We start from the raw sequence: 18759 nt of genomic DNA, 5'->3' as shown, positions 1-18759 counted from the left end.
TTAGGAATGTTGCCATCTTTTCTATATGAATGATTTTTATAGTTTACGCAATTTAATAAATTTTTCAATTGGAATAACATGTCATATTAAATTTAAAAAATAGAAGGGGCAAGAGGTATATATATTATATAACTCTGTCAACATGGAAGAGACCATGTCCAGATTTTGTACTGGGTCTTTGAAGTCCGCTAAAATCGTCGGTAATATAAACATAGCCGAGTCCATAAAAATAACAGAAAGCAATTTGCTAGCATACCAAAAGGGTCTCATTAACTTGGGCCAGGTAGATGTCTGGATTATTCATTTATACTTATCTATTCCTGTTCTATTGAACTCATATTTTGCTTAGGCCCAACAAAGTTAGAAAAGGATGGCTGAGTGGAGTCAAAACTAAATGGGAATCAAGAAACAGTTCTGCCAGGTATACATTTGTCTATTTTCTATCAATCTTTTAAATTTTCTTCCTTGCCTAACTATCTAATATCGTATCTATCCAGGGTCCTAGGACAAACGCAGGAGTCCCAAACGCATTTTAAGTTTTTTAATGCCTAACCCTTGCGAGGGGCTTATTTGTACATTCATATCTTAACCTAACCCAATCTTTATAGAAATGCGTTTGGGACTCCTGCGTTTGTCATAGAACACTATCTATTTCTACTTATTTCAAATGTTGGGTTTGGCCCTAGCTCCTTTGTGGTGGCGGGGGGATTTCTACCAATTCTTTTATTTCCCTGTGAGGTATTCAAATCTACTGTTTCTCTAACCTAAAATGACCCTCAAAAGTAAAAAAAAAATAAATTTGGGTGAGTATTTTAGTCACAAATCTTCCCTGGACTTATAAGAATCTTTACTGTATGGGAAAACAATATCGGTCCTGCGGTTGGCGAGATCTTATGGTACAACAGACAAACATATATCCTGTTTTTCTATATACGGATAACACAGAATTTCTTCTAGCGGTTGTACACTTCGACACCTCAATTATTCGCACGTTATAAAAAATGCACTTTTCTAATTATTTTATTTTTTCCCTAATTAAACATATTTTTTGCAACTCTTTATGTATAATTAGCATAAATTGACAGCTTAATAAGCAAAGAAACAGCTTATAGTGCCCAATAAAAAATGACGTTATAATACAATTCAAATGCAGTGTTGCGGATCCGCATTGATTGTATGCGGATCCGGATCCTCCAAATTTGGTCAGTGCGGATCCGGATCCTTAACAATAAAAATACCAGGGGTATACGAAAAGGGAAGGGGATGTTATTTAATACCTATATTTGCGACATCTTTTATATAATGAAATCTTCCAATTTTTAACATGTACAAAACGGGCTGCTGTATTGCATCAAGATCCATGACAGATCTATATAGGAAGTAAACGTCTATAAATGAGCTCAAATCTCCCAAACATTTGTCGCTCAAAACTCATAGTGCTTCAATTATCACTTGTCTCAACCATGACACTTTGGTTGAGTATGACTTCCGAATTAGCGGGAAGTTCTCGAGATCTGTTGGCGAACATACAAACCCCCAATACCAGGAACCATCAAGTTTCAACAGCAGGTTTGAATATAGATTTATTGATGAAATTATTTCAAAGTCCTGAAATTACAAAATCAATTAGTTCATAATTCCAGTTATTTATAACCACGTAATCTTAATTGCTTTTTAAAATCATTTTTCTCTACGGTTAAGAATCTTTGGCTTTAAAGGAAAATTATTTAGTTTAATAAATCATTGTTAAATGCAAAAATAAAAGCACATAAAAAATTACTAAAACATATATTAATCATAATTAAGTTTCATGCTTAGCTGGCTAAAGCCTTTTTAAAACTACATATAATTGTCCTATACACCATTCTTCTTAATAAAATTAACAAATTCTACCTGAAGTTCTTATGGTTTCAAATCCCTGGTATACTAGGGTTGTTCACGCACTATGAGACCAATGATAGGCCCAATTTTGTTCTCCGAAATCTTCACACACTCATATCTCATTCAAAAGTGAAAAACGTGGGCGCATCAAAATATATAAACAATCCATGCCGCGTCACTTTATGAAAGGAAAGTCAAAAAAGACGACATTTGCGCTTACTTCTAGGATAATGATAAGGAATTAATTTCGAACTTGATAAACACAAAGCTTCCTCGAAAAGAGGTTAAGACACACCCCCCGTTTGAAAGTCAAATTAACTTCCTTAACGAGATCCAAGGTTTTTTTGCGCTGAGCACTAGCATCATTTCTCACTAAACTCAACTCACCATAATCACATGAGAATGGCCACATCCCGAGAAAAACGTGACAATTTTTGCTCCTAACTAAATGAAACCCCGTGAAATGCATACACAATATTATACTCCTCACTAGGACTCATAATACCTCACATTTTAGGATAGAAGGATGGGGATTGGTTTGTACCATACAATATTCAGGCACATGACACTCACAAGATCACATACACAATCCTAAAATGGATAATCCTATTAATCATGATGTTGTAAATATAACAACTTATACTAATTAATAATCATTTCATAATCAATAGGCAATAATCATTATTAATAAATCAATAAGTACCTACGAAATCAGGTTGAAATGTAAACAAATAATGGTAAAATATAAAACGAAATAAATCTTAGACAAGAAAATTAAGATTTATAGGTACTTAAAATTAAATTTGTTAAGCATCAAAAAGAGTAGTAAGAAAAAATATTTCAAAATCCTTGGGCAGAAAGTTTTTCAAACTTAATGAATAAGAACTGTACTATCTTAATCAACAATAAAACTTTTCAATACTTATATAGTAGCAAAATAATAATAATATTTTTGTTAGAATTTTCATCAAAATTATGAAAAAAAAATACCAATTTTTCTTTGTAAAAGAATATGAGACTTTAAATATGAATTTTCAATCATTCCTTGATCTGAATAAAATGTTTTACTTGATTGAAATTCATATGCAATTTAAAAAATCTGCTAAAAAAATACTTGATTTTTTCTTAGAATAATATCGAATCACGCAACCTCGACACATTTATTCCTTTTTGGTAAACTTTTCAGGTAAGTTTTATAATGAATTGTACTTTTGAAAGGAAATTAAACTCAATAAAATTAAATTTGAGCATATGAAATAGAATAAAAATTAATCGCATTTCGGTTGATTCTTATTTTAGGCATAAAATAGGCATATGAAAATGTGGCTTTTTACTAAAAAAAAATGTTCTCAATTTTCATAAAATAAGAATCAATTATTGATCATAATTTTTAATAACCGCTTTTATTTTAATATCTGCGATAAAAATGAAGGAAAGGTTAATTTAAAATATGCATACTTTATCTTAAATTAATTCTGTGATATTCATATAAATAATAATCAATATTTTAATAATATCATACATCGTGTTCATTATTATAAATGCTTATCTCATAGAAAATAGAGTTTACATTTTTAAACATGAACGAAAATATATGTACCTAGGAAAATAATTGCTATAAAATACTTCTCAAGGTTTAAAATTGTCCAAAGTCGCTAGGTACATATATTACTACGAATCTCTGCTCTCGGAATGAAGAAAAAATCTTTACGCGTGGATTATTAGGAATCCTTGCCTCCGGAGTGAAAGAAAAACCTTTATTTGCTTACAAATTAAAACAAATATCTTGATTTTTTGCGATAATCTTTTTAAAATAATAATAAGAAATATTTTAAACATTATCATAATAATTTTACATGTTGTGTTCTTTACTTTAATGCATTATCTCATATGAGAATCTGAGAAATAACATTTTTTAAGCAAACGTGAACCATGAAAAAAAATACCTCGAAAAATAATTTTAAAAAAATCTATTTTTCTCAATCTAAAACTGCAAAATCATTTGGTAGTTAATACACACAAACTTTTGCTTTTCAAAATCATACTTAAGAAACGAAATCTTTTAAAATCTGCTTTAAAAGTCTAAAAAATTTTGTAGAATTTTTGTGCTTAAATATGAACAATAAAATTAGTTGAATAATGAATACTTATTCTTTACAGAACCTTTTTAGGTTCCCTTCACAAGCTTAATATATAACTTGTATTATTTTTTCTTTAAAAGATCATTTTCACACATAAATAGTTTATGTTGTAAATTAGATTTGTGGGGTTGGTAGACTTTCAATAACTTTCTGGCGGCAACACCCGCCATATTGCAGGCCCTTTACCCTGTGTCGGGCGGCCAGCTTGGCAGCAGCCAGGTCGATTCTTGATTCACAACAGCACCAACCTCATTATCAGAACCGGCTGCAACACAACCAACAGCGTCAACTGCAGAAATAACAGGTTTATCAACAACAGCATCACAAGCAGAACCAACAGGTTCATCATCAACAGCTACGGCATTGCTCGCCCTAGCAGTGTTGCCAACGGCTGTGGCAGTATCTTTAACATCAGAATTGACTGCAATACAAACAACAGCATCAACTGCAGAAATAACAGGTTTCTCAATAACAGCATCACAAGCAGAACCAACAGGTTCATCATTAAAGTGATCACGAAGCTGGAAAATAGTTGATATATGTTACAGATTGATGTTTTTCAAGAGTATTTTTAAAAGAATTAAGTCTTATATACTTCACATTTCAAAATAAATTAAACTTTTAAAAAATTAATTTTCCCACATTAAAACATTTATGTTTTTTGTGTGTTTTATTATACATATCTTAAAACCTATCAAATTGACAAATAACGCTCATTTTTCTTGAAATTTACTCATGGATAAATAGTTAAATATGTAAGGTTTTGTTACATACATATTAAACTAACCAAAATAGGTTGTATATAGCTTTCTAGGGGTGATTAAAAATTCTTCCGATTATCGAAAAAATATATCCATATATGGAGAAAAACAGTTTTGATTATTGACCCTGGATTTTCAATTTTTCATTTATTTTAATTTTTTTTAAATATTACATATCTATAGATATATGATGTTAAAAATCATTTGAAGGCAGTTATTTGCTTTGTATATATATGATTAAATAATATAACCATTACCAAAATAAATAAATGCAATTAGTTAATATTTTGATAGAATACATAAAATTGAGAATCTCGGCACCATTATATTATTGAATGAGAAAGGGGGGAAAGGAAAGCATATTAGTGTGTGTGTAACAAAACAAAACAAAACAAACGCACAGCTGTAGCCTGTCTGTTTGTCGAGAGTAGATTGAAATAATTATGCATTTAAACGTTTTTTTAAAAACAATTTAATGTAAACGCAAATTATTTTATCATTATTAATTAAAAGCAAGGTTTTTCTACATTAAAGGTCGACCCATCTATTTATAACTAAGTTTTGCTTTCTAAAAAACGTATTATACAATATCTTATCCCTGTGTATTGGACTTATCAAATAAAAATAACATGTTTAATTAAACTGTGTTGATCACTATATGTTATGGTATTATATAAAGTTGTAAGCTTTGTTATCTTTAGCTATGGATCTAGTAAACCGCTGAACCGCCACGGTTCTCCTGAAGCTTCTTATAGGTCCATTAAAGGTTTTTAAGGCCATTTTCACACTCACCTTAAATGCCCCTAGAGGCTTTAGATTGGTTAAACCTTGCTTTTTTATTGATAGTCGATATAATCCGTTTTCATATGTTTTATCCAACTTTGTATATTTCAGATAAATAAAATGCAAATATGTCAAACAAAGAGTAATAAAATCTTGTTTAAAGGTAATTTTATTGGAATATATAATAACGACGGCTACACCCCCTAGAGGCCACTGAGGAGGGGGGAGTTAATTTAATAACCCAACTTATTTAGATTTTGGGGGAAATTTTTTAGGGGGAATGTATAATTTTAGTTGAAAGAAATTAATTGAAAAAAATGGTATCCTCCCCTAAACCTTCTTAGGACCTATGAGAAGCTACCCTGTAAAGGAGACCTGATCGGTTCAGTGGTTATCGAAATCCTTCGGTACAAACAAAAACAAACAGACAGACAAACATCCTGTTACTTTATTATGAGGATAGTGGCTACGCAACCTAGATGCCTCTAGTGGCACTTTAAATGTTTTTTTTTATTTTAAATGTGTAATTATTGTCTGTTGCTTTCAAGTCTCTAAGTCCAATTTTTTTGTTGTTGATTTTTTGAGATTTCTTTCGGGAGTGTGATGGTACCCACCCCAAAATAAATAGTTATAAACCTTCCTGGTACCTATGAGAAGCTACCCTGTTAAGGAGAACCTAATCGGTTCAGCGGTTAGCGAAATCCTTCAGTACTAACACAGACATCCTGTTACTTTTTTATAAGGATTTCAAGGGATGCATTTGTTGATTGCTTTTGTCTTTTATCAACTTATAGAAGTTGATTTAATTAAAGTATGGAAAATGATCTGATGTGCATCTCAATTACGTGGAAAAGTTTGGACACTGCATTTTTTACCAGCCAATAAAAATCATTTTAAGTACCAAAATTTTTCTTGCAATGAATGAGAGCGTTCTCATAATTTTTTACACGTATAATTTACAGCCCAATACCACCTGGTAATTTGAGTTATGATTATGTTTATATGTAGGCTTACTTACGTAATGATTATATAGAGGTAAAGCGTACCTAGCTATCTAAATATTAAATCAAGATTTTTAAAAGCATAACTTTTCTATAATTAGGGTCGGTCAATGAATCTTATTCTAGACAGGGAGGGAGTGGACATTGGGCTTTTTATTACATTAGTTCCCAAAGTTTTATAACATTGTTTTCCTATTCATTATCTCAATCACCTTAGGTAATTTTGTTGAATGGCTGGTTCAAGTTAAATGTCCAAACGTTTTAACCACTAATTGTAATGTACAGAAGAGATAATTTTGTGGATAATCATTGGAAGGTACATCAATTGATCGGTCATTGCCTTAACCTGTATTCTAAAGGATTTGTACAAAAAATACCAATAGTGGTAATTATTTTTCTTAAATTAAGGATTGTTAAGATGAATACTATTTTTTTTTTATAGGGGATTGATAATACCTAACCCAACTGGTCAATGGGGCCAGACTGTCCAGCTACAGAGGCATACCATTCAGCTGACTCAACATCAAAAGCAGATGCTGCTAAACATGAACCTGCAAGACAGAAGTCTGTTTATTCAAAAACTGTTAAAGGTTAGTATTAATAAAATTTCTGAATTAAAAATGCTGTTATATATCTGTCAACTTTAACTCTATTGGTTCAGTAGTAAGCAAGATCTTGACAATATTTTATTTCATGAGGGTCATTTTTTCCTATTACTCAAACCTTCAAAATGGTTAAAACCTTCCTATGACCTTTGCCAAGCTTTACTAAAAAGGAGAACTATAATCGTTTTAGCAGTAAACAAGATTCTTTGATACAAACACACACATAGACTAGTGGTTGTGCCCCTAGCCTCTAGGGGCTTTACATTTGAAGGAGTAGGGAAGGGCAGAAAAAAATCTAAAACCATCCCGAGGCCTATGTGAAGCCTCCCTGAAAGGGAGAACTCCATCTGTTAAGTAGTTATTGACACCTTAAGTTAAAGACATAAAAACTCTTAATACTTGCTACACCCCTCTCTCTAGTGGCACTTTAAATGTTTGGTGTTTAAAAAAAAATACGATACTTCGCAATGTTATGTAGGAGTCTCTATTCGAGAGAAAAAAATTGATTTATTGTGATTTCTCTTGGGAGGGTGTTGGTAACCTCCCCCAAATTATTTATGAATCTTCCTGGGACCTATGAGAAGATACTCTGTTAAGGAGAACCCGATCGGTTCAGCGGTTAGCGAGATCCTAAGGTACAAACATACAAACACACAAACTTCCTGTTACTTTATAATAAGGATTAATAATTTTAATTTCCAAGGAGCGAGAGGACACAAATGCAGATTCAATAACAAAATATGATGGCTCAGCAACAACAACTACAAAACATTATGGCATCACAACAACAGGTAAGATACCAACCAAACCCAATCAAGTACAGGAACTTCTCCCCCCTCTTAAAAGCGAAGCTTTTCTTTAATCAGGGCCCCGTCCCTTACAGATAGCTCTTTTCGTTAATTTAGGCATGTTATTTAGGCTATTATATAACATAATTTTTATGTTTCCTTAAACATTATCCTGTATTTAAGAAGTATTTAAGAAAATTTTGTTTTAACTTCTATACATTTATATTCTGATTATTCAGTTCTTACACTCTACAAGTGTAAATGTTTGTTTATCCTACCGTTTAAGAGCTTCGCTTTTATGGATGTTGTCACTCTTTTATTTGGTGGGGGGGGGGGAGGCTAATGATAAATGAATATCATAGGTATATAATAATGATTTTGAACTTTAAAAACGTGAAATGCCCTTCATTACGTAAAAGTATATTAAATTTCGTGAATGTTAAGCAAAGGTTAGATTAGCCCCGCTTGATTAGCTAGGAAGAAATTTACCTAGGAGTAATTAAAGAATCAAAGAATCTCTATACCAATTTCTGCAGATTAAATCAGACCTTAAATTGCTAGACATAGTTTATTTTTAGTATGGATGAGAGCCGGTTCTAATCCACAGGATATTAATCGGTTTCTAATAAATATGAGTAAATAATTTCCAGTAATTTTAGGTAGTTATTGAATATAACCTTCCCTGGACTTTTTATAAGCTTCGATTTAAAAAGAATCCTTTATCGGTTAGCGAGATCTTTTCAAACAGACATGTATAAAAATCTTCTTAATTAATTTTTTATTTCAGGTGTTGAGAAGTTACCAACCTTTTGACGAGAACAAGAAATAAGAAATGAAATAAAAAAATTAATAATAATTATTGTATTTTTGAAAATTTCGAAAAATAAGAATTTAAATGTCTTTACTAGGTAATGTTCTAGTTGAAATTAAAATATAAATACTTTTAACAGATTGGCTTGTTTCTATGATATTTACTTTTTATGATGTATATTTTTTAAGTAGCAAAGTTACTCTATAATAAGAAATGTCTATTTTTGTTTAAGGGATTAGTTAAAAGTCTCAACAGTTTTACCTCTTGTAAGTACAAGTTCAAGTTCAACGATTTAAAAAAATAAATTTCGTGGAACTATCCCTTTTTTCGATTATTAAATATTTCCTTACGTTGTTTGCTTTTTTTGCTTTTTCTTTTGTTGTAACTCAACTTTTCACGTAAAGAAGATTAATCTAGGTTAGGGTTACATGCTTTTTATATACATTTTATTATATTGAATTTTACTTTTTAAAGCTTTTGAAGTTACATGTCATTATTATTCGATTTTAGAAGTAGCAAAGCTATTTTATAATATAATTTGTCTGTCTATTACTTCATTGGGGAAATGTGATTTTCTCGCCTGCTTTTGAAGTTTCATCAAAAATTTGCAGTGAAGATTCCTATGACATGTAGAGATAGTTTATACTGTTTTAAAAAGAAACAAAGTAAAGCTTTTCTATATTTAGAGTCACTCCATCTGTTCGTCTGTAATGGTTAGCTATTTTAATAAATTTAGATATGTCATAACTGTCCTGTTGATTTAAAACTTTGCATGCTGATTCCTATAACAGTTAGGTACGTTTTAGGAAGCATAAAAACTCTCTAATTGTTACCAGAAAGTCCTTACATGCTGATATAAAACCTTTTTTGACAAAAAATTTTTTGTGATATAATTACCTATTCTATTCATCAAATTTTTTTGAATTAAGATTCTTAAGACATAAAGGTATAGTATTATAAGCAAGGAATCTGTAATCAAATCCTGAAAATCAAAGTTTGTCCTTTTATTTTACCTTGTACTAGCAGCTATACCTAGAGGCCTCTAGGGGCCCTTGAGGAGAGTTAGGATTAGTCTACCCCCTCCACTAATTTTCATGAAAATCAAAAAAAAATATTTGGTTGGTTGTCATTTTTTCTAGGAGCGATTTATCTTTGGTGGGTGGTAGTACAATCCTCCAAAAAAGTTATAAGCCATCCCAGGACCTACGAGGAGCTAAATTGTAAAGGAGAACCAAATCTGTTCAGCGGTTAGTGAGATCCATTGCAATAGACAACAAAACCTGACTACTATATGTAATAGGATTCACGAAATTTTGCTAAAAATTTATGTATAATTTATTTCAGATAGGCGAGGCTTTTCTATAATTAGGGTTTGTCCTCCTGTCCATGACAGTAAGCCCTGTTCTTCGTTTATCTACTCATGTTAGAATTGTCCTATTGATTTCAAAGTTTGCATGATGATTCCTATAACCGTTAGGTACAATCTAAAAAGCTTAGCAACTATATAATCTTTACCAAAAAGTCTTTATTTTTCACAAAATTCCGTAAAGGTGCGTGTTTTAAGACTTTAAAATAGGAGTAGAACTCTAAAATTTGTTATGACAGTTGCTCTAATATGGTACTATATAAAACTGTGAAGAAATGGCGGCAAAACCTTTGCTGGCGGCAAAAAAAACATTATGCCCTACAAAATTTTTGTTTGGTTTTTCTTGCTAAATTACCCAAATTTGAATAAGAGAGGGGTAGGTTTCTGGTAGAATCCGTAAAGGTGTGTGTTTTAAGGCTTAAAAATAGTAGTAGAACGATAATATTCACAAAATATGTGTATTTCTTATTGAAGAGAACTATAGACAAATTTTTTTTTAAAGTTAGCATACATTTTTATTGTTCTACTACTGTTTTTAACTTATAACACATAACCTTTAAGGATTTTACCAGACACTTGTGATTTCTTTGATTTTAATTTTAGAAACATGTCCCAACTCTATCAAATAAAAGTTTGTCACAAATGATTCAAAATTGTCTAATTTGGCGAGAAAGGCGGAATTTTTTTTTGCAGTTTTCGGCAGGAGTAGTGATTCCACCGCCGTTTTTTTTATTTTTTTAAATCCACTTTAAACCGCATTATAGCAACTACAATGCCAAATTTTAGAGTTCTACTCCTATATTAATGTCTTAAAACACACACCTTTACGGAATTCCCCCTTTAGGAAATATTTTGTTTAGTCTTAGCAATTGATGTTCTGTTTAGAAAGTTCTTACAGAGTTTTTGTTCGTTTTTTCTTCCTTGTGGTTTTTAGAGCTTCACTTTTATGGATGTTCATCCGGCCTTGTTTTCCTATGCTGCTTATGGACATTTTCATCCTTATTATTAACGTCTAATAAGTTAGAAGTTGGATAGGTTTAATCCAACATATTAAACTTGACGTATAGAATGTATAGACCAAGAAAATCTTTTCCAAATTAAATATTTTATTGATCAAAACACAAAAACGCAATATATATGTATATAAAAGGAATTTTAATCTTCACTAAAAATACAAACATAATCAATTACAAAAGCTTAGGGTTTACAAAATTTAAAGGAGTCATTCAATGATATTTTTAGGTGAAATTAAAAGTAAGATCAAATCCATAGAAATTTTAAGAAAATAGTTTTTAGTGTAAAGTGTTTTAAAACTTTTTTATATATAAGTACTGATATTGTTTCTGGAGATAAAAATTAGATTTTAAAAACTATGATTAATAAAGAACAACAAAAAATATGATTAAAGCCATTTAACATTGCATTAATGTTTTAAATAGATAGAATGACACGAATTACAACATTAATAAAAAAAAAATAGCAAACATGGTCAAAATGAATTATTGAAATACTAGCGGCTACGCCCCTAGAAGCCTCTAGTGGCCCTTTAAATGTTTGGTTTTTTGTTGCGTTCAAGTTTCTACGATATGTAGCGCAAGAGTATCTTTATACGATACCTCGCAATGATACGTAGGAGTCTATATACTTAAAATAAAAATTTCGATTTATTTCTTTTGGGAGGGTGGTGGTACACTCCCGAAAAATAGTTAAAAACCTTCCCGGGACCTATGAGAAGCTACCCTGTTAAGGAGAACCCGATCAGTTCAGCGGTTAGCGAGATCCTTGAGTACAAACATACAAACACACAGACAAACATTCTGTTACTATATTATAAGGATTTACAATAAAAAGGGAATCGACTTAACTGAAATACATATGAAAGAAAGATATAAGAGACAATGTCCGATAAATTGATGAAAATTCCCAATGATGATATACAAAATTATCCCTTCTGTAGGTTAAAATTAGTGATTAAATCATTTGAACACGCAACTATATGAACCAGTCAATTAAAATTCACTAATGTCCCCAAAGTTGGTAAACTAACAAATAAGAAAACATAATTTAAAAACGACGGGGACTAGTGTAATAATCAGTCAATAGTCTCTTCTCTCTCTCTGAGTAATCCTTATACTAAAGTAACAGGATGTTTGTCTGTTTGTTTTCTGTGTGTCTGTACCAAAAGATCTTGCTAACCGCTGAACCGATCGGGTTCTCCTTAACATGGTAGATTCTCATGGGTTCTGGGAAGGTTTATAACTATTTTGGGAAAGGGTACAACCACCCTCCCAAGAGAAATGACAAAAAAATCGAAATTTTTTAAAATTTATGGGAGACCTAAGAATAAAGAGGTAACATAGAGACTTTAACAAACAAAAACATCTAAAGTGCCACTAGAGGCCTCTAGGGGGCGTAGCCGCTAGTTAATAACATATAGGCTTGACAAAGTAAAAAATGATGATATATTTAGTTTTGCTTAGTTCAATATGTATACACTAGCGGCTACGCCCCTAGAGGCCTCTAGGGGCACTTGAGAAGGGTAGAGTCAAATTTGATAACCAAATTTCTTATATTAGATTTTAAAAGAAAAAGACAAGTTTAAAAATAAATTTTTTGGGGGGCAAAAAAAAAATATCAGGGGGTGGGGGTGCCCCCCCTCCTAATTTTTTATTTTAGTTAAAAAAAATAAAAAAAATTTGGTGGGGGGATTTTTCATTTTTTGGGGGGGTTGGGGGTGTCCCACCCCCCAAGAAAATAGTTATAAACCTTTCTGGGACCTATGAGAAGCTACTCTGTTAAGGAGAACCCGATCGGTCCAGCGGTTAGCAAGATCCTTTGGTACAAACAAACACACAAACATACAAACACACAGACACCCATCCTGTTACTTTAGTATAAGGATAAATCTCTGCAAAATATCAACCAATATAAGTACATGATACATCTATAACAAATAAATCACAAAAGTTAGTATCAAAGAATTAAATCATCTTTAGTGTAAACTTTTATTAAAAATTTTCAATAACGAAGCTCTTTGTAATAGATAGCTCTTAGCATCTTATAGTCCATTTAGGCATGTAATAATTGTCTTATTGATTGAGAATTGCCATGATGATTCCTTTAACTGTAAGGTATGATTCAGATTATCCTTACCAGAAACATAATATGTCCAATAAAAATATGTAATTTTGGGAACATTTTTTTTTGGCAACAATATATATTTGTGGGCCAAATAATAGTCTAATGCCATAAACCATATCCAGACTTTTTACGATAATAAAATAGCCCAAAACCATCACAAGCCCTATAAAAAGCTTCATTGTAAAAAGGACCAAGATTATTTGCTACAAACAAAAAAAGCTTATTAATTTAAATAATTATTTTCTGATTTTTGGATTAACAATTCCCATGACAACAAGGTACAGCGTTTTAAGAGGAGGTTCTTTACAGTCAAGTCATAAAAATGTAAGTATGTCCTATACATACAATTAATAACTTGCTCTTTAAGTACTGAAACTGAAATACTAATGTTAATGTTCATTTTTGAGCTTCGCTTTTATATATGTTGTCATCCTTGTTTTGTTAAAGGGGGGGGGGATGTGGTTACTCATGCCACGACATACCAGTAATTTTATTTTGGGTGCTACTCCCTTAGTTTTAGAGATATTTGCAGGGGCGTCCAAGCTTTTTTATTTTGGGTTGGTAAATATTTTGTAAGGGGGGTAATTTAGTAAGGGGAGGGGGGGGGGGTTAATTGTGCGCGGAGCGTTCTGCAAAATTTGTTTACCCCCCCCCCCCCAAAATTTTTACCACGGTGGTAAAATTTTCTTGGGGAGGGGGGTAATTACCCCCCGCTGAAATCTGATGGCAGGGGTAAGTATTTTCAACCCCCCCCCCCCCCAGAAAAAAAAAAAACTTACCCCCGGGTCAAAATTTTTTGGGGGGGGGTAATTTAATAATTATATAAAGGTACCTAGCTAATTATGAAATATTTAGTAGGGAAATTGCGCGCGAAGCTCGCCAAATTTTTTTGTTAGGGATCATTTTTTTTGGTATCTTTAAAAAAAACGGCGGCGGTCGTGGTATGAGTCACCACATTCCCCCCCCCCCTTACCTATATTGAAAAGAAACCTAGTATATTTAACTGAAAATGAAATGTGCTTAAAATTAATTGCTCTCGTTCATAAATGAATTTAATGCTTTAATAAAATTCAAAATTTCCCGAAAGCATAGGCATGCAATTGCTACTTGAAACTAAGAAATGTAAGATGTAAAAGTTTGTTTTTCAAAAAGTGACACTTCCAACTTCTCACTGTGTTTTTATTTCTTCTAGATTTTGAATAATAAGCTTCAGTTTGTTTTATGAAATCACAGTCAACAAGATCATCTAAATAAAAAAATAATATTATTTATGTAGTTTGAAAACAACATAAATGTCAATTTTGGGCCGATTTTAAATAAAGTTGGATGGATACACTCCCTGAAAAAACTAAGGCGGACAGATACACCTCCCCTCCTTGACAATGGTCTAAAAATTGAATTTTGGGACTTTCCCTCTAGGGGCTAGTGGGGCAAAAGACTCCCCCAAACACTAAAAATTTAAGTTCTGAGCTTATTTTTAGAGATATTGAGATGAAATCTGTAATGATTACTTAGTTTGGTTATTTTTAAAAAGGTTTCTGAAGAAAAATCATCTCAATATCTCTAAAAATAAGCTCAGACCTAAATTTTTAATGTTTGGGGGTATTTGCTCCACTAGCCCCTAGAAGGAAAGTCCCAAAATGAAATTTGTAATGATTACTTAGTACGGTTATGTTGGAAAAGTTTACTTAAAAAAACAGGTTGATATATTTAAATATAAGCTCAAAACTAAAAGTTTTAGTGTTTGGGGGTCTTTTGGTCCACTGGCCACTAGAAGGAAAGTCTCAAAATGAAATTTGTAATGATTACTTAGTTTGGTTATATTAAAAAAGTTTTCGAAAAAAATCATCTCATTATTTCTAAAAATAAGCTCAGAACCTAAAAAAAAAGCCTGTGCACGCCACTAAATAAGAGGTTTTGTCAATTCATTTTAAACATGTTTGACGTAAATAACCCGCAACCGTGGCTCAGCACGCAGCGCAACTGCTCGTCGTTGAGAAAGTGATAGGTTCGAATAATGGTACGACACTGTGTCAAAACTAAAGACGTTAAAAATGGTTCCCACTGCTGCTATGTCAGATGCACAACGTAAATAGTTAGTTAATTTTATATGATAAATCAATAAAAATTTACCTCAAAAGGGATTCACATTCTTGGCTAAAACGTCGTACATTTTCATTTTGTTTCTAAAATCAAATTGTAGTTTTGTTAAATATTGAATATTTATTTAAAGTTTTACACTCACTCTCCCCCACAAATATCTCGTTTGACGTAATTGGTATTAGCATTTTCTTATAAAAGTGTACTTAGGGTTATAGAATACATTCTCCCGTTATTTATATATCATAAGAAGTGTACTTAGAAGCCGTGGTAAAAGAATACATTGCATACAATCTTTTTATCTATAATACAAAGTAGAATGATGTCTGGTCCGTCTTCTGTCCGGCCATCTGTCCCTTAAGATCTCGGTAACCATTGAACCGATCGGATTCCACTCTTCAAGGAATATACCTACTGGTCCTGTGGTTATTTTAGGCTATTTTCTTGTTACTACTACAGTGTTAAATAAAAAGTGTACTTAGATTCCAAGGTAAAAGAATACATTATGTGTTATGATCTTTCTATATCATAAATACATAAATGATAGAAAGAGTTAAATAAAAAGATAAAAAAGACTAATTTAAATAAAAATGATAACGAAGGAAGGGAATAGTAGATATATATTATTACTATTCTGTAAATGTTGCATCATTTTAAAAATATCATTATATGTAACTGTAATCTTTCACGCGTGTTTTATCAGAATTCACAGTACAAATAAAAACAATAACAAACCATAAAATGTAAATAGACCTTGGGCCCTGAATTTTCATTTTATATAACCTTTTCTTTTAAAATTAATGTTTTGTCAAAAACACGTGAAAAACATTTATTATAATTATAAAGATAAGAATTTTAGGCTTTACAAAAATTTAAATAAAAAAGATATGTTTTGGATATCTAGGGGTTAAATATAGTAAATTTTGTTGAGAAAATTTGGTTTGTTTCCGATGATCGGGAGAACAAAAGAATGCTCATTTTTATGAAAATATTTTATTAAAATGACTCAACTTTTTGCTGTAAATGTATAGCAAATATAATAGATCATTGGTTTTTAAACAATTTAATTCTTAAATGTTATTGATTCTAGAGATTTAAACAATTTTTCTTTTGTCACTATATCTGCATAAACACAGCGGTATTTGGTTAATGATTTTTTAAAATAAACCAAACTTTTTCAATACATTTTAAAGAAAGTTCGAGGACAAATATTAATAAAGATATATTACAAAAATATTTTCTAAGTATCATTTTTTTTGTTTTTATCTGCAAGCGAAGAAATGACTTATTTTCTCTTAGTTTAATTGATGCTCAAGTTTTAACATTATTTTCATGTTGAAATACTCTTAACATTTTAAACTGATTTTTTTCTAACTTAGTTGAACTTTTAAGGCATTATACTTTGAAAATTACTTTAAAAATACAAAAAGGTAAACGAAAATGCATTTTGAAAAATCAAATTCGCGATCACTTTAACAGCTACGGCAGACCCAACCGGTTCATTATCAACAGCTACGGCAGTACCAACCGGCTCATTATCAACAGCTACGGCAGTACCAACCGGTTCATTATCAACAGCTATGGTAGTACCAACCGGTTCATTATCAACAGCTATGGTAGTACCAACCGGCTCATTATCAACAGCTACGGCAGTACCAACCGGCTCATTATCAACAGCTACGGCAGTACCAACCGGCTCATTATCAACAGCTACGGCAGTACCAACCGGTTCATTATCAACAGCTACGGCAGAACCAACCGGTTCATTATCAACAGCTACGGCAGTACCAACCGGCTCATTATCAACAGCTACGGCAGTACCAACCGGTTCATTATCAACAGCTGCGGCAGTACCAACCGGTTCATTATCAACAGCTACGGCAGAACCAACCGGCCACGCACTCTCATCAACAGCTACGGCAGCTTTATACGCAGATTTCTGCTGACCAGCTCCATAGTCAGCACTTGTACAGATAAAACCACTACCAAAAATGGTTCGCCACAACATAGACTGGCCCACTTTCTGGTAGGTTGATGGAAACACGTCAGGATGTGTGTTTCCAATGATGATATCTAAGCCTCCACTAATATATGTAAATCTTTCTGGCGGCATCTTAAATATTTCGGCGGCGGTTTCCGGATGGACCGAGCGCATCTCATTGCCACCTCCGAGGTTAGGCATAACAGCTGCCTCAAATTCTCTCAAATTACCGTCCCTGTCCTTCAGATAGAACACCACATTGCGGCAGGATGATTCACTACCGTCAGCTACAGAAATGTTTGTATATCTGCCGGTAGATTTCAGCTTCAACTTGCTGGACAACTTCTCAGACACAAGTGATAGATTTGCACCAGAATCAAACCTGACGGCGGCATGGCAGGCGCCGCCGCCAGGTGCTACAACTGGAACTATTTGCAGCAGGAAGGTACATGTGCTAGGCGCAGAACTTGATTTGTAGACTGTATTCACACTAGCACTAGCCTCATGCAACATACGACTATGATAACTGTCGCAATTATTGGTGCCACAGACACCAAGCTTATCCGAGTTAGATGAACGACGTTCCATCTCTCTAAGCCTTCGGTACATATCACGTACTTCTTGGCGCAACTCCATGGAAATTTTAAGCACTCCCATGTCCATCCTCACCTTCTCAACGACGTCGAGGTTCCTGGCGACAGTGCTCGACCTCACTTCGTCTGAATCATTGTCAAGCCAGTGCAGAATTTTCGTACACTGCTCCAACGACGCATAAACTTTATCTGCAACAGTTTTCTGTTCACTAGCTTCATCCAAATCACGCTTGAACTTGCGCATCTCACTAGTCTCCACGGCAGATTTTAGACTTTTTATTAGGTCAGATTGGTCCTTGACCTCACTAAAAATGTCACGAATTGATTTTAAATTCACATTTTCACATGAACTAAAACTTTGGCAGGCTTTTAGATTTTCATAAAACACTTTTATCTGTTCGTCAAACACCTCTAGCCTTTCATTGCCAATAGCGATAGCTCGCTCAATTTTCTGCTTTTTAGTGAGCACCATATTGATTCACTAGGTAATTATTTCACAGAAAAATTGTCAATGTTTTTTGCATCAATACACTATATGCTATTGATTTATTGAAGAATGCTAACGCCTATTCTTCAGATTCTTTGAAGAATGCTAATGCCTATTCTTCAGAACCATTTGAAATTGCTTGTGCAGCTCCTTCCAACATCAGGTTATTTGAAATTTGCTAATGCCTAAACTTCAAACTTCACTTCTTTGAAATTGCTTGTGCAGCTCCTTCAAACATCAGGTTATTGAAATTTGCTAATGCCTAAACTTCAAGTCCTTTGAAATTGTCTCAACCATGACACTTTGGTTGAGTATGACTT

At 32.5% G+C, this 18759-nt stretch overlaps 1 protein-coding gene and 2 long non-coding RNA genes across 5 annotated transcripts in view; 2 read left to right on the top strand and 1 right to left on the bottom strand.

Annotated features, from left to right (window-relative positions):
* The window catches only part of LOC145334966 (sorting nexin-5-like), an 84947-nt gene that overhangs the window by 16358 nt on the left and 49830 nt on the right, over positions 1 to 18759 (top strand). For all 3 annotated transcript variants that reach the window (XM_080180608.1, XM_080180607.1, XM_080180609.1), the window contains one exon: positions 350 to 421. In XM_080180608.1, the coding sequence (XP_080036734.1) occupies positions 350 to 421 (72 nt within the window). The remainder of the gene's footprint in view (positions 1 to 349; positions 422 to 18759) is intronic.
* Positions 5675 to 8909, top strand: LOC145303803 (uncharacterized). The gene is made up of 4 exons (XR_013873829.1): positions 5675 to 5729; positions 7010 to 7157; positions 7876 to 7963; positions 8748 to 8909. It is a non-coding gene; the product is annotated as an uncharacterized LOC145303803 (long non-coding RNA).
* Positions 14415 to 15506, bottom strand: LOC145304093 (uncharacterized). Its single transcript, XR_013873974.1, has 2 exons — positions 15412 to 15506; positions 14415 to 14524 (listed from the first exon to the last, which is right to left on the bottom strand). It is a non-coding gene; the product is annotated as an uncharacterized LOC145304093 (long non-coding RNA).

This window comes from Acartia tonsa, chromosome 13 (genome assembly GCF_053477335.1).
Source record: "Acartia tonsa isolate MP-2025a chromosome 13, ASM5347733v1, whole genome shotgun sequence".
Taxonomy (NCBI): Eukaryota; Metazoa; Arthropoda; class Copepoda; order Calanoida; family Acartiidae; genus Acartia; species Acartia tonsa.
The sequence above is the reverse complement of the archived record's forward strand: the minus strand, read 5'-3'. Positions and strand labels throughout refer to the sequence as shown.